This window comes from Oncorhynchus gorbuscha, linkage group LG08, assembly GCF_021184085.1.
Source record: "Oncorhynchus gorbuscha isolate QuinsamMale2020 ecotype Even-year linkage group LG08, OgorEven_v1.0, whole genome shotgun sequence".
NCBI classification, from domain to species: Eukaryota; Metazoa; Chordata; class Actinopteri; order Salmoniformes; family Salmonidae; genus Oncorhynchus; species Oncorhynchus gorbuscha.
The window spans coordinates 56,186,020-56,199,985 of record NC_060180.1 but is presented as its reverse complement, the minus strand read 5'-3'; the positions used below and the strand labels follow the sequence as shown (position 1 = coordinate 56,199,985).

Genomic DNA, 13,966 nt, shown 5'->3' with positions numbered 1-13,966 from the left:
GATTATTCTTAGCTTTCCACTACATTCTAGACGATTCTGTGCTTCCAACTTTGTGGCAACAGTTTGTGGAAGGCCCTTTGCTGTTTCAGCATGACAATGCCCCCGTGCACAAAGCGAGGTTCATATAGAAATGGTTAGTCGAGATCAGTGGGGAAGAACTTGACTGGCCTGCACAGAGTGTTGATCTCAACCCCATCAAACACCTTTGGGATGAATTAGAACTCCGACTGCGAGCCAGGCCTAGTCCCCCATCATCAGTGCCCAACCTCACAAATGCTCTTGTGGCTCAATGGAAGCAAGTCCCAGCAGCAATGTTCCAACGTCTAGTGGAAAGCCTTCACCGAAGAGTGGATGCTGTTATATCAGCAAAGGGTGGACCAACTCCATATTAATGCCCAGGATTTTCGATTTAGATGTTTGACGAGCAGATGTCCACATACTTTTGGTAATGTAGTTTACCTATAAAAAAGTAGGGGCATGGATCAGAAAACAAGCCGGTTTCTGGTGTGAACACTAGCTTCATGCAGCGTGACATCTCTTTGTTGATTGTGGCCTGTGGAATGTTGTCCTATTCCTCTTCAATGGCTGTGTTAAGAACTGGAACATGCTGTCGTAAACGTTGATTGAGAGTGTCCCAAACATGCTCAATCGGTGTCATATCTGGTGAGTATGCAGGCCATGGATGAACTGGGGCATTTTCAGATTCCAGTAATTGTGGACAGATCCTTGCTACATGTGGCTGTGCGTTATCATTCTGAAACACGAGGTGATAACGGCGAAAGAATGGCACAACAATGGGCCTCAGGATCTCGTCACAGTATCTCTGTGCATTCAAATTGCCATCAATAAAATGCAATTGTAATTGTTGTCCATTGCTTATGCCTGCCCATGCCATAACCTCACCACCACCATGGGGCACTATATTCACAACATTGACATCAGCAAACCACTCGCCCATACACGCCATCTGCCTGGTACAGTTGAAACCGGGATTTATCCATGAAGATCACACTTCTTCAGCGTGCCAGTGGCCATCGAACGTGAGCATTTGCACACTGAAGTCGGTTAAAACATTGAAATACAGTCAGGTCAAGACCCTGGTGAGGAAGATTAGTACACAGATGAGCTTCCCTGAAACGGTTGTGCAAACCCACAGTTTCATCATCTGGCCTGGTGGCTGTTCTCAGATGGTCCCGCAAGTGAAGAAGCCAGATGTGGAGGTCCTGGAGGTGTGGAGGTGTGGTACACTTGGTCTGTGGTTGTCAAATTCTATAAAATGACGTTGAAGGCAGCTTATGGTAGAGAAATACATTTTCTCTGGCAACAGCACTGGTGGTCATTCCTGCAATCAGCATGCAAATTGCTTGCTCCCTCAACTTGAGATATCTGTGGCATTGTGTTGTTTGACAAAACTACACATTTTAGAATGGCCTTTTATTGTCCCCAGCACAAGGTGCACCTGTGTAATGATCATGCTGTTTAATCAGCTCCTTTATATGCCACACCTGTCAGGTGAATGGATTATTTTGCCAAAGAAGAAATGCTCACCAACAGGGATGTAAACAAATTTGTGCACATTTGAGGGAAATAAGCTTTTTGTTTATTTCAGCTCATGAAACATGGGACCAACACTTTACATGTTGTGTTTATATTTTTGAGAGGGAGCGAGAGAGAATGAGAGGGAGAAAGATGCATGGTCCATGACTCAGCCCAGGCCCTGCTTTGTTGGCCTCCTTTCTCTGTTTAATGAAATCAGAGTGTGTGATTTGAGCATGGTTGTATATGGTGTAGTCCCACCCATGTTTGTTCTGCCAACAGACTGCTCACCCTGTGAAGGTGGAGGACCTCACACAGAGCTAAGCCAAAGCCACAGTTCTGCTTCCGACTTCACTGCAAGCCTGGCAGACACTTCAGGGAAACAGAGGATTTTTTTGCAGAATTACAGTGCCTGGCCAAATTAGCCCAAAGCCTGGTGAGTAATGTTCTCACTAAAGCTGTGATTAAGACAGCTGGATATCTGTCTCGATGAGAAGTTTTCTCTTCAGGGGATGTGTGCCAGCATACCTCCCTCTTACTCTGGGAATTATTCAGTATTTAAGTAAGGCCTAACTTAGTATAATATATGTGTTTGTGTGCCATCTTTAATTCACCCAAGTTACAGGGCTCACAGTAACATACTACCACTCAATCTAGTAGTGCTTTTCTAAATGTTTTGATGGATCTCATAATCAGCATGATTGCCAACATAACACATTTATTTCAGTAATTCTCTCCACTGATCCTTTTCGATAAACATACCAAGGCATGAACACAACTTTAGATGAACACAAAATAGTTATTCTACAACTATACACTCTCGGTTTGTCCAAGACATTTCAACATCATTCAAGGGAAATCACAAATCACTCTCCTTCATGTAACCCGGGATAAATAACATGTTACTGGACTTGATTCCAGACTTTTATATCCTCCCTTTAGCCCGAGGCTGAGATATACTGCTTCCCTTCATCTGTAATGATGATGTGACTGTTTCTGGCCAGCTCCACAGGCCAGACCACAGAGCAGAGGGACCCAGGCATGCAGAAGAATGGACATGAGGCCCATCCCAAATGGCTCCCTATTCCCAATATATTGCACTACTTTTGACCAGAGCCCAAGTAGTGTACTGATTAAGGAATAGCGAGCTACTTGGGACCTAGCCCAAAAGAGAGATGGAATATATGTTGTGTAACAGGAGGACAGTCAGCGACATGTAATGAGTGAGTCAGTGTGGATTCTACCCCAGAATGCCTCTGGCTGGCCACTGCATTTGTGTGTGTGTGTGTGCGTGGGGACACCCAGTGGAGCTGTGGCTGTCTGCAGTGTGCGGAGGCTGAGGGGATCATGGTGGTTAATGGACCTCACAGACAGACAGGCAGACAGACAGACAGACAGACAGACAGAGAGGCCTGCTGGGCGGACACAGCCAGATGAGAGGACACACACACAGATCAGAGGTGCTGGGAAGGGTGCTGTTTGCACTCTTGTGGCTTTGCCTTGCTGGGCACCCCAAAAACAGGCCCAGCAGAGTTAGGGCAGTCACCCACATGGCCTGCACCACACACAGATGTCCACATGCAAGCACACATAAACACACACACACATTCACATAGAAGCACAGAATCACACAATCAATCATCCCCCTATAGGATCAACTATAAAGGGAGATGATGTGCTTATGTTTTAGGTACATACTGTAGATGTCCCTGTATAGACCACAATTGCTGCCAGAGGAGGGGAATTTCTGTTGGCACGACCAAAGATCAACTTTCATGTTTTCATACAGTTATAAAACCCACAACATACACCCCCCCCCCCCCTTCTCCTTCATCCCTGTTTGGGTGGGGGCTTTTACTGTAAATCCAGGCCTGCAGTAGAGGAAACTCTTATCTCTTCATCTCACTGGTCCTTTTTATACCAAGCTAGCCAAACTACAAGCTGCCCAGAGTTATGGGAATCATTAAGCGGTAGAAATATGAACAATGCCAGAAATGTGTAAAACAGTCACAGACTTGACACATGCACTCAGCACTCACACAGCAGAGCGCACAGAAATGCCAGGACCTTCCGGCAGGGAGTTGCCCACCGTTTATTGCTTTGGCTCATCAAAACCATGCAGTTGAGATATTTCCTGTGTCTACCACCTGTGTCTTGGACCTTTTCATGTTGAGGTCATAGGTGCTTTGCCTACGTACATGTGAAAAGAAACTGAATGCATACGAGAATGTTTTATGAGGCAGATCATTGCAATTACAGTAATTACAATTCCCAACCACTAGAAAACATGATGCACATCAGCTAAAGGATTGTGTCAGAGACAAGTTTCACTGATTCAAACCATTTCCTCTCATTTCTCATGATCCCAAATCAGAGTAGAAGAGACAGCAATGTTGCCACATTGCATGACAATGAACCTATTCAGAGAAATTACAAAGTTTGAATGTTTACTTAAAGTTTGACTTTTCAAGTTTACAGCATGTTTGAAGTTTACTGAAATCAATCCTTGAAGTTTACTTGATGCTGTAGATGTCCCATTCTGAGAAGGCAGTCAAAGATTTTTCCAAACTGTCAAAACACTGGAGTGGTATGGTCTAGGGCTGGAGCAGAAATGCATTCAACATATTAATAACAATATAAACTCCATGTTTACCATGTCTTGGAATGGAAATTGTATTGTTTCAGGCTATAGAATTAGAATATGCAAGTGAATGAAAAATAGTTTCTCTTGGAAATTCTTTCTACATTCATAAAAAATGTATCAATAGCATTAAATGTTGATTTCAAATACACCACCTTCTTCTGAATAATTAAATAGTTATATAGTTAACCTACATATAACTTGTCATCGCTTTTCCCTTAATCCTTCATCTTTCTGGCAGATGATAAGTGTTTTCATACTATTCAGCTTGTCCCAACAAGAATATAATGTTTGGAATATGCTATCATGTCAGGAAATCCAGTAAATTACATGTCCTTTTGCTGCTTCCTGTAGGAGAATCAAATCTGAAATGTGTGGGACAAACAGACAGGCTCAGATAGTATGTTTATCTATGTCATCCGTGGATGACCGTGAATGGGCCTGTTTTTGTTTCCATGGCAGCTGGGGCCCCAGTGCTGGCCCTGGAAGTGGCGCAAACACAAACCACACTGAGCATGTTGTGCTTCGGCCGCACTGCAACTCAGAGGGAGGCGGCGGTCGGGCCCAAGACACACTCCCTGGGTGGTCTGGCCGGTGAATGTTTATGATATAACCCAACCCAATCCAACTGGCTTGTTTTAAGGGAATTTGAATGATTTACAAGAGCTGCTACAGCCAGGAAAAGGAAATCAGAGGAAATCACGGCAGAGCTTCAAGTCTGTGGCAGCCTTATGGTTCAGGCAGGGCTTTCTCTAGATCTCTTTATTATCATTATGGCGCCAAAATAGTTATTTACATCAATTCCTTTGATTGCCAAAATGGTCAGGCTTTGATTGCCATGATTCAGGGCTCAGTGGATTTTCAATGGGTTATGAAGTTGTAAAGCCTTGCACCTGCATTTCCATCGTTTTGCATCTAACTAATTTCCCACCAAAGATGAAAGACAGTTTTTTTTCTTGTTCTTTCTGAAAATAGAATGCTGTGTGGAGAGTCTGTGTGTAGAGGTTGAAATTGATCTGTAAGAAAATACTACATTTACATTACATTTAAGTCATTTAGCAGACGCTCTTATCCAGAGCGACTTACAAATTGGTGCATTCACCTTATGACATCCAGTGGAACAGTCACTTTACAATAGTGCATCTAAAACTTAAGGGGGGGGTGAGAGGGATTACTTATCCTATCCTAGGTATTCCTTAAAGAGGTGGGGTTTCAGGTGTCTCCGGAAGGTGGTGATTGACTCCGCTGTCCTGGCGTCGTGAGGGAGTTTGTTCCACCATTGGGGGGGCCAGGGCAGCGAACAGTTTTGACTGGGCTGAGCGGGAGCTGTACTTCCTCAGTGGTAGGGAGGCGAGCAGGCCAGAGGTGGATGAACACAGTGCCCTTGTTTGGGTGTAGGGCCTGATCAGAGCCTGGAGGTACTGAGGTGCCGTTCCCCTCACAGCTCCGTAGGCAAGCACCATGGTCTTGTAGCGGATGCGAGCTTCAACTGGAAGCCAGTGGAGAGAACGGAGGAGCGGGGTGACGTGAGAGAACTTGGGAAGGTTGAACACCAGACGGGCTGCGGCGTTCTGGATGAGTTGAAGGGGTTTAATGGCACAGGCAGGGAGCCCAGCCAACAGCGAGTTGCAGTAATCCAGACGGGAGATGACAAGTGCCTGGATTAGGACCTGCGCCGCTTCCTGTGTGAGGCAGGGTCGTACTCTGCGGATGTTGTAGAGCATGAACCTACAGGAACGGGCCACCGCCTTGATGTTGGTTGAGAACGACAGGGTGTTGTCCAGGATCACGCCAAGGTTCTTGGCGCTCTGGGAGGAGGACACAATGGAGTTGTCAACCGTGATGGCGAGATCATGGAACGGGCATACTAATGGAACGGGCATACTAATACTCTCAAGTTGTGCAATATGCCAACATAGTAGATCTAAGTTATTAAATCAGTCATGGGGTCATTCCAATCAGTCTTGGAATCATTGCCCTGCATCCAGGGTTTCTATTGGATAACCATATATAAAATATCTAAAAGACATTTTGATATTTTCAAAGCAATCACATTTGTTCAGGAAGTATATTATAGCTAGAAAATAGCATGGTCTTATAATACCTCTTATAAACATTTAATTTACTCTTTTAAGACACTTTCTTGGTGTGTACTTTGTGCCAAAATACTGAAAACACATTTTCTACTAGTCACATTATTATGAATTACACTACATGAACAAAAGTATGTGGGCACCTGTTGGTCGCCCTTTGCTGCTATAACAGCCTCCTCTCTTCTGGAAAGGCTCTCCACTAGATGTTGGAACATTGCTGTGGGACTTGCTTCCATTCAGCCAGAAGAGTATTATTGAGGTTGGGCACTGATGTTGGGCATTTAGGCTTGGCTCACAGTCGGTGTTCCAATTCATCACAAAGGTGTTTGATGGGGTTGAGGTCAGCGCTCACTGCAGGCCAGTCAAGTTCTTCCACACCGATTTCGACAAACCATTTCTGTATGGACTCGTTTTGCGTTTTGTGCACGGGGAGGGGGCGGCATTGTCATGCTGAAAAAGGAAAGAGCCTTCCCCAAACTGTTGCCACAAAGCAAGAAGCACAGAATCGTCTAGAATGTAGTGGAAAGCTTTCCCAGAAGAGTATGCTGTAGTGTTAAGATGTATCATCACTGGAGCTAACAGGCCTAGCCTGGACCATGAAAAACAGCCCCAGACCATTATTCCTCTTCCATCAAACTTTACAGTTGGCACTATGCATTCGGGCAGGTAGCGTTCTCTTGGCATCCGCCAAACCCAGATTCATCCATAGGACTGCCAGATGGTGAAGCGTAATTCATCACTCCAGAGAACATGTTTCCACTGCTCCAGAATCCAATTTCGGCAAGCTTTACACCACTTCAGCCGACACTTGGCATTGTGCATGGTAATCTTAGACTTGTGTGCTGCTGCTCGGCCATGGAAACCCATTTCATGAAGCTCCCAACCAACAGTTCTTGTGCTGACGTGGCTTCCAGAGGCAGTTTGGAACTCGGTAGTGAGTGTTGCAACCTGAGAACAGGCAATTTTTATGCGCTACACGCTTCGGAACTCAGTGGTCCTGTTCTGTGAGCTTGTGTGGCCTACAACTTCACGGCTGAGCCGTTGTTGCTCCTAGACATTTCCACTTCACAATAACAGCACTTATAGTAGACCGGGGCAGCTCTAGCAGGGCAGAAATTTTCCGAACCCACTTGTTGGAAAGGTGGCATCCTATGACAGTGCCACATTGAAAGTCACTGAGCTCTTCAGTAAGGCTATTCTACTGCCAATGTCCGTGTATGGATGGCTGTTTGCTCGATCTGATACCTGTCAGCCACGGGTGTGGTTGAAATAGTAAAATCCACTAATTTCAAGGGATATCAACATACTTTTGTGTGGTCCTTCTGTAGCTCAGTTGGTAGAGCATGGCGCTTGTAACGCCAGGGTAGTGGGTTCGATCCCCGGGACCACCCATACGTAGAATGTATGCACACATGACTGTAAGTCGCTTTGGATAAAAGCGTCTGCTAAATAGCATATATTATTATTATTATTATAGTATATCTATTGGACCTCCTTATGTTTTGGGGCAGAAATGTGGAATGTCATGATCATGTTGTAAAAAGGCAGTGTTATGGGTTGACTTTTATGATAGCCTTAGTTTCAGCCAGATCCCTTTTTTATGACAAGATTAATGCCACCTGCATTGTAGGAAACACATAGTAAAGGGTAGTTGATGGGAAGGACCACTTTTAGTAGACTCATGTCATGTTAACCAGATTTGAATAATGAAGATATTTTGACCCTGGCTTGTATTCCCTCTCAGCTGAATATATACTCCTACATTCTACACCCATTTTGAGTTACACAGCCAGACCAAAGTTAGCCTCTCATGGGATCATCAGGGCCAGATTATTATACAATTTCAGACAAAGTAAAAAGTTATACTTGGATGTTATGCATGGTTGAATATATCAGTAAAATGTATCTGCATGTTAAAAACCTGAAAGTTTAAGATTAAACAAGGTTAAATGTTCCTTTTTGAAAGATTACCATAAGGTGATTTCGAAACTATTTTTCGGGGATAAAATAATTATTTCTGCTTTCCATATCATTTAAATTAAATGTGTGTGTTTAGCTGGTTATAAAAATGTTAATACTGTACCACTAATATTTGTTTGTGATCGTTAAATGGGATTTCATTGGCAAAATATCAGTGGTTCAGTTGTGTACCTTTATATTGAGGAGGTAGACTACTACATTACCTGCCAGTTGGCAAACTTTGCTCCCATCATCAACACATGATTATCCGGGTGGTCTAATAGCTGTTTTTCACCACAGTAAACATTCTTGTGTCTGAGCAGTGCTATGTCAAGGTGACCAGAAGGAGTTTAAAACGTTTTCTCATAGTTAAGTCACTGAACATTTACAAAGTTACACTGTATACAGATATAAATGGAGAACAACAGCAAAGGTGCTCGACGAGAGCTAAGAAATCTCCATTAAACAGCAATGTCTGTTAGTGTTCCCTCTTTTTCTCCTTCTCTCCCTTTTTCTCCCTCTCTTCAGTGAACTGCAACAGCCTGTCCTGTTATTCCAATGTTTCCTCAATAGGCAGCTACCAATGAAGCTCATCTCCTGTCCAGAGAAAACAAAGCCAAGCCACATTCCCAGCGTTCAATTTGCTGTTACATCGGAGGTCGGTGAATTGGGGTTTGGGCTCTGTCTGGAAGAGCTGGGTGGCTGGTAATCTGCACTGGTGGGGGCCTCAGCCTGGTCCATGGAAATTACTGGTGTGAATATTTACAGATCTTAATTTGAACAGTCTTTTGTTCATGAGAACTGTTCTGCACTACAGGAAATGCCAACATGTAGTGTATTTGAGTTTTAAAAAGTATTCTAAAGTTTGTCAATTCTACTTAGGGCAAATCCAGTCTGAATTTTATTAACGAAAAAATATTTCATCCTCTAGAAAAACTTCCATTCATTATAATCCACATTATAATTCACATTTCCAGTTGCTGCAGGAATCTTTTCCTGCTGTAGCAAACTGGCTCCAATTAATATCCTACATCTGTAGGAACGCTCTTCATGTGAAGGCACACACAGTACATTTTCAGCTTTCCTTTCCTAAAAATGTCCTTTTAAATGATAAAATCATGGTAATAAACTAAATAGAAATATTTAAAACCATCAATGTTTTCAAATTAGCATGTCAACAAAATAGCAAATTAACATGGTGATAGCCTAGATAAAAAGCTCTAATGTGAAAAAGCCAAAAGTGATCTCGTTCTTACAAAAACAAACCACAAACATATTGATGATGATTGTAATGATAATGATGATAGCGTTGTTGTTTTTTTACTGTGTAAATCCTGAATTGTTGTAATCAGACCAATGACTGTAGGTAGGAACCGTAAATAGACCGGCTCTAGTTTTCTCCCGGAGTGATTTCATCAATGGTAGCAAAGTGTCATCATACAAGCTAGCATGCCGCTAGTCAGTTGAGCGAACTGTCTCTAATATTGTTTTATTATTTCACTAAAAGTTATTACCACGTATCGGTGAAGGTCTTTACATATTAAAATAGCATCACGATATTTTGTATCTCGGTTGAGGCTGTTGAACTTTTCAGGATTAAGAACTCTTGGTTAGCTAGCTCGTAAACAGTTGACTGTACAGCACTGTCATTCGGGTGACAAGCGTGTTACTGCTGAATAAACCATCTGACGTTATCGAATAGGTAGGTCACGCATGTGATTTGCTTCATCTACTACTAGGGGGTCATAACCTGACAATTTGGTATTATTGTTTGCACGTATTGAATCAATTTGTTAGCTACAGTAGCTGACTGCATATGTTTACGTGTGTCGCTAGCTAGAGTGGGCTTGCTTTACGATTTTGAGAATGCAATAACTTGCTAAATGCTTGGTGTCAACAAGAGAGCAAGTCTGGTTATCAGTACAATCATGTTGATGTGGTCACAAATGTGACGTGTGTGTGTTCCCAGGTGTATAACAGCAGATGGAGCTGCAGGCGGTATTGATGGCCGCTGGTGGTGGGTCTCGTATGATGGACCTAACCTACAACACCCCCAAACCTCTGCTACCTGTAGGAAACAAGCCCCTCATCTGGTACCCCCTCAACCTGCTGGAGAGAGTGGGGTTTGAAGGTAATATTCTCTACATTTAGGGCTTGATCCAGTCAAACCCACTTTGGTGTATTACTGTTACACATTTTTTCATGATCAAATGAATCACCAAATCCTGGTTTTGTATACTACAACAACCAGTTAGACGCACTCACTGGTAGATGCTTCCCGTTTTCAGAATAAGAGTTGCATGTGTGTGGGCAGTATCAGTAGTTTGTAACCAATGGCCCAATAGATGTCACATGGGGACTGTCAGTCAAAAGTACTGCTCTAGTGCTATCAGTTGCAGAGTCATTCTTTTTTAAAGGACATATACCACCTTTACAATACGATGGCCTCCAACTCCAAGACGTGTTACGTAGTATTTCAGACATAAGGAGGCCTACAACCTAGCTAACATGTTTTTTTGGAGTATGTGAGTTTAGCTAGCATACTTAAATATTGCAGTTAAGACCAAGTGAATGCATGGGTAGACCTATTTACAGTGTTTATAAGTCCCAGCTGTGGTCAGTTTGCTGCCAGGCCTCAGCAGTCAGGCTGCATTTGGGTAATGATAAGTTGAAGGTAATTATTGGGGGATAAATGACAAAGATTGTTATAAAGACTACTATTTTCCCCTCAAATCATATGCCTCAGGGCTTGATATAGGACTCCTTTCGGCCTAGTTGTAACTTTCATAGCCATCCACTGTGGTCTGGGAAGCTGTTCTTGTCCACCTGTGTGCTTCAGTAAAGTGCACGTCAAGGCCCTCCACTGGAGTATCAGTCTTCTAGAAAGTGTGGATTTTGGGGGGATTTTTTATGATTTCTTGTTGAGTTCCTCATTATCGTTAGTGTTTAAGTAACCTAAAGCAAGGTTTTATCCCACCAAAAGAAACTCACGCTAACTGCTTTTATTGTTAATAGGAGTCCAGTTTCACTAATTGGTGCATACGAATAGACTATAGGGAGTTTGAAAATGGAGATAATGTAGCGAAAATTGACATACTATCCCACCTGGAATACATGTTCTAGGCAAAGACCTCCCAGTCCCTATAGTAACTTCATGTGTGGCAGTACTTACTCTGAGAAGCCAACAAGTAAGGCCCTGCAATTAGATTTTACAAGGCTAAATAAGGCAACAGTAAACAAACTAGTTTGGTTGAAACATTTATACAGTCAAGACTCCATTACAAGACTTCCTAGCAATGTTCTCAATGTGTAAATACAGCTATCACAAGCTCTGTTTCCATTGGAAGTGTTTTGAATGATTTTCATAATGTATATTGTGCCAGTAAACACATTGTATAATATGTTTGGTCATTGTCATCTGTCCCATTTGCTTGACTGGGTTTAGTCTTTCTAAATGTCTTTTATTTTTCCTCTGTAGAGGTCATTGTTATCACAACCAAAGAGGTGCAGAAGATGATCAGCACAGACCCCAAGGTGAAGCTGGATGTGAAGATGAAGTTAGACTTGGTGTGTATCCAGGAGGATGCTGACATGGGCACCGCCGACGCCCTCAGGCACATCCAGCAGAAAGTCAAGGTGGGTGGAATGGCACCCTGCCATTTGGGATGCATACACAGACTGTTGATCTCAGAGCCAGATTGGCTGCTCTCTCTGCCACCGCATTGGCTGGATCTACTGTGGGTGCTCCTGGGGGATAAATCCTAATTGAGTTATGGGTGTGTTACTCACAAATCATAAATATAAATATATCAGTATACTGTACAGGCGTATCAATACAGACCTTATTAGTGTATGTCTAACACTGTCTCATAGTAGAGCACCTCATAGATAAAGTGGAATCAATGATTAATTGCTTTGGAATTTGGGGGGGCCACAGAGTCAGCTTTAGGCTCTACGGATGACTGATCATTTAAAAAAGAAAAGGGGAAAAAATGCCTGCACAAATGTTCTCACAGTGTGTCAGTGTTTTTACCGGACCATGTGGGTAGGGGGGGTTCATCCAGTGAGGGAGCGAGGGTACTACTAGCCCCTGAATGAGCCTATAGAAGACAGGCACCCCGTGTTTCACCTGGACACAGTATGGAAAGACTGAGGTCAGCAAGGCTATTGAAGCAGGAGATCCTGTGTGCCGCTGGGCGACCACTGATCCGTGCGTTCCTGGCTCCGGCTAAGCGAAGGGCCTCATTTCACCTGCTGAAAACCTGCCTCGCCATCCCCTCCCTCTAGCCATTGCCCTCCCTCCCCCTCCCCTCGCTGCTTTCCAAACAGATGATGTCAGAAGCAGTCCGTTGCTGTCCAACGTGCAGGGCGGTTCATTGAAACCCACCCTGGTCTGTTGCATTCTGGAGCCTGTACAGGGAGACGTGTGGGGACAGCGACCCAGAGGACTTTATATTTTGTATTTTTTGTTGTCAAAATTAGATCATATTCAATTATTTTTGTTATGTTGTTATACATGTTGGTACTGTAACTGTACAAAGTATTAAGTTCAGACTTAAGAGTGATTGTGTGGCTCATCATAAGTCCCTATTCAGACTCCCTATTTGCGTCAACTTACAGTAAAGCCACGTTACAAAGGCAAATACATATTCATTGACTGTCTGGGGGCAAACAGAACCAGCCGGGCTCAGCTGGCCTCCAGGATGATGAGAGAACGGGCTCCAGCATGCTCTTTTCCTTTCCTCCCAGTGCCTCCACATGCCTTTATTCATAATCCACCACAGTCACGTAGATTAAAGGCATTGAGTTGCACAGCACACAAACAGACACTGGGGTGATGAGAGAGGACACCTGGCAATGGGGCTCCAAATCCCTGCATAGGAATCACTCTGTCGTCTCTCCCCTCCCAGACCATCTCCTCACACGAACACACTGCGCCCGGAGAATGATGGGTGTATCTTCCTAAATACTGTTCCATTTGCCTAAAGTCACCTATTGAAAAAAGATTAGTGTACAAGCACTTTCTGTTCAGTGCAGTGATTAAGCATTAAGCCACTTTGACGTTTGCCCCTCTTTACTTAGTTGGAGATTCTGGGGAAGAAGCAGCAGTGAGTCCAGTATGTATGACACAGAGCAGCAGGCTTTTCATGTGAGTGGGGACACAGGAGACATGGTTGAGTGAGAGCGGGAGGTCGGGAGTTCTTGCTATTCCCTCCCGTGCACACACAGACAGACACACACAGAGCTTTTGGTAGAGCTCCCCCTCTGTCGTAAGTGCATGTAATAGAAGAGACTACACTCTGTATAATCACAATTTGAATTAGGATTAAATAAGTTTAAACCTCTCAATCTATGTTTTCTGATATACAATTTTTGGCATGTGTTGGAGATGAGGTATAAATTAGAATGATTATATACGAATTGTAATTTCAATGTAATTTTTTACTATTGTAGGCTATTAGTAGGGTTGTTCCACCTCAAAAAGCACAAGAGGATTTCGACGCTCACTATATCAGATTGTCCTGAAATTGTTTCTGCAGTTAGAAACCGATAAGATTAGCATTCCTGAAACTTTATTTTGTTGAAATATAATTCGATCTCTGAGAAATTACGCAAATTGATTGTGAGCAAGACAAAGGAGCTCATTGGACGATAGGAAAAGGTGCGCCGAGCAGGCCCACGTTAACACCAACTGGGGTGAAGTGGAGCAGGTTGAGAGTTTCAAATTCCTTGCTGT

At 43.4% G+C, this 13,966-nt stretch overlaps 1 protein-coding gene across 1 annotated transcript in view; it reads left to right on the top strand.

Moving 5' to 3' along the window:
* The first annotated feature begins 9,644 nt into the window (after positions 1–9,644).
* The window catches only part of eif2b3 (eukaryotic translation initiation factor 2B, subunit 3 gamma), a 46,885-nt gene continuing 42,563 nt past the window's right edge, over positions 9,645–13,966 (top strand). The window contains exons 1-3 of the mRNA XM_046359948.1: positions 9,645–9,931; positions 10,199–10,360; positions 11,708–11,865. Of these exons, the coding sequence (XP_046215904.1) occupies positions 10,213–10,360; positions 11,708–11,865 (306 nt within the window). The 5' untranslated portion in view covers positions 9,645–9,931; positions 10,199–10,212. The remainder of the gene's footprint in view (positions 9,932–10,198; positions 10,361–11,707; positions 11,866–13,966) is intronic.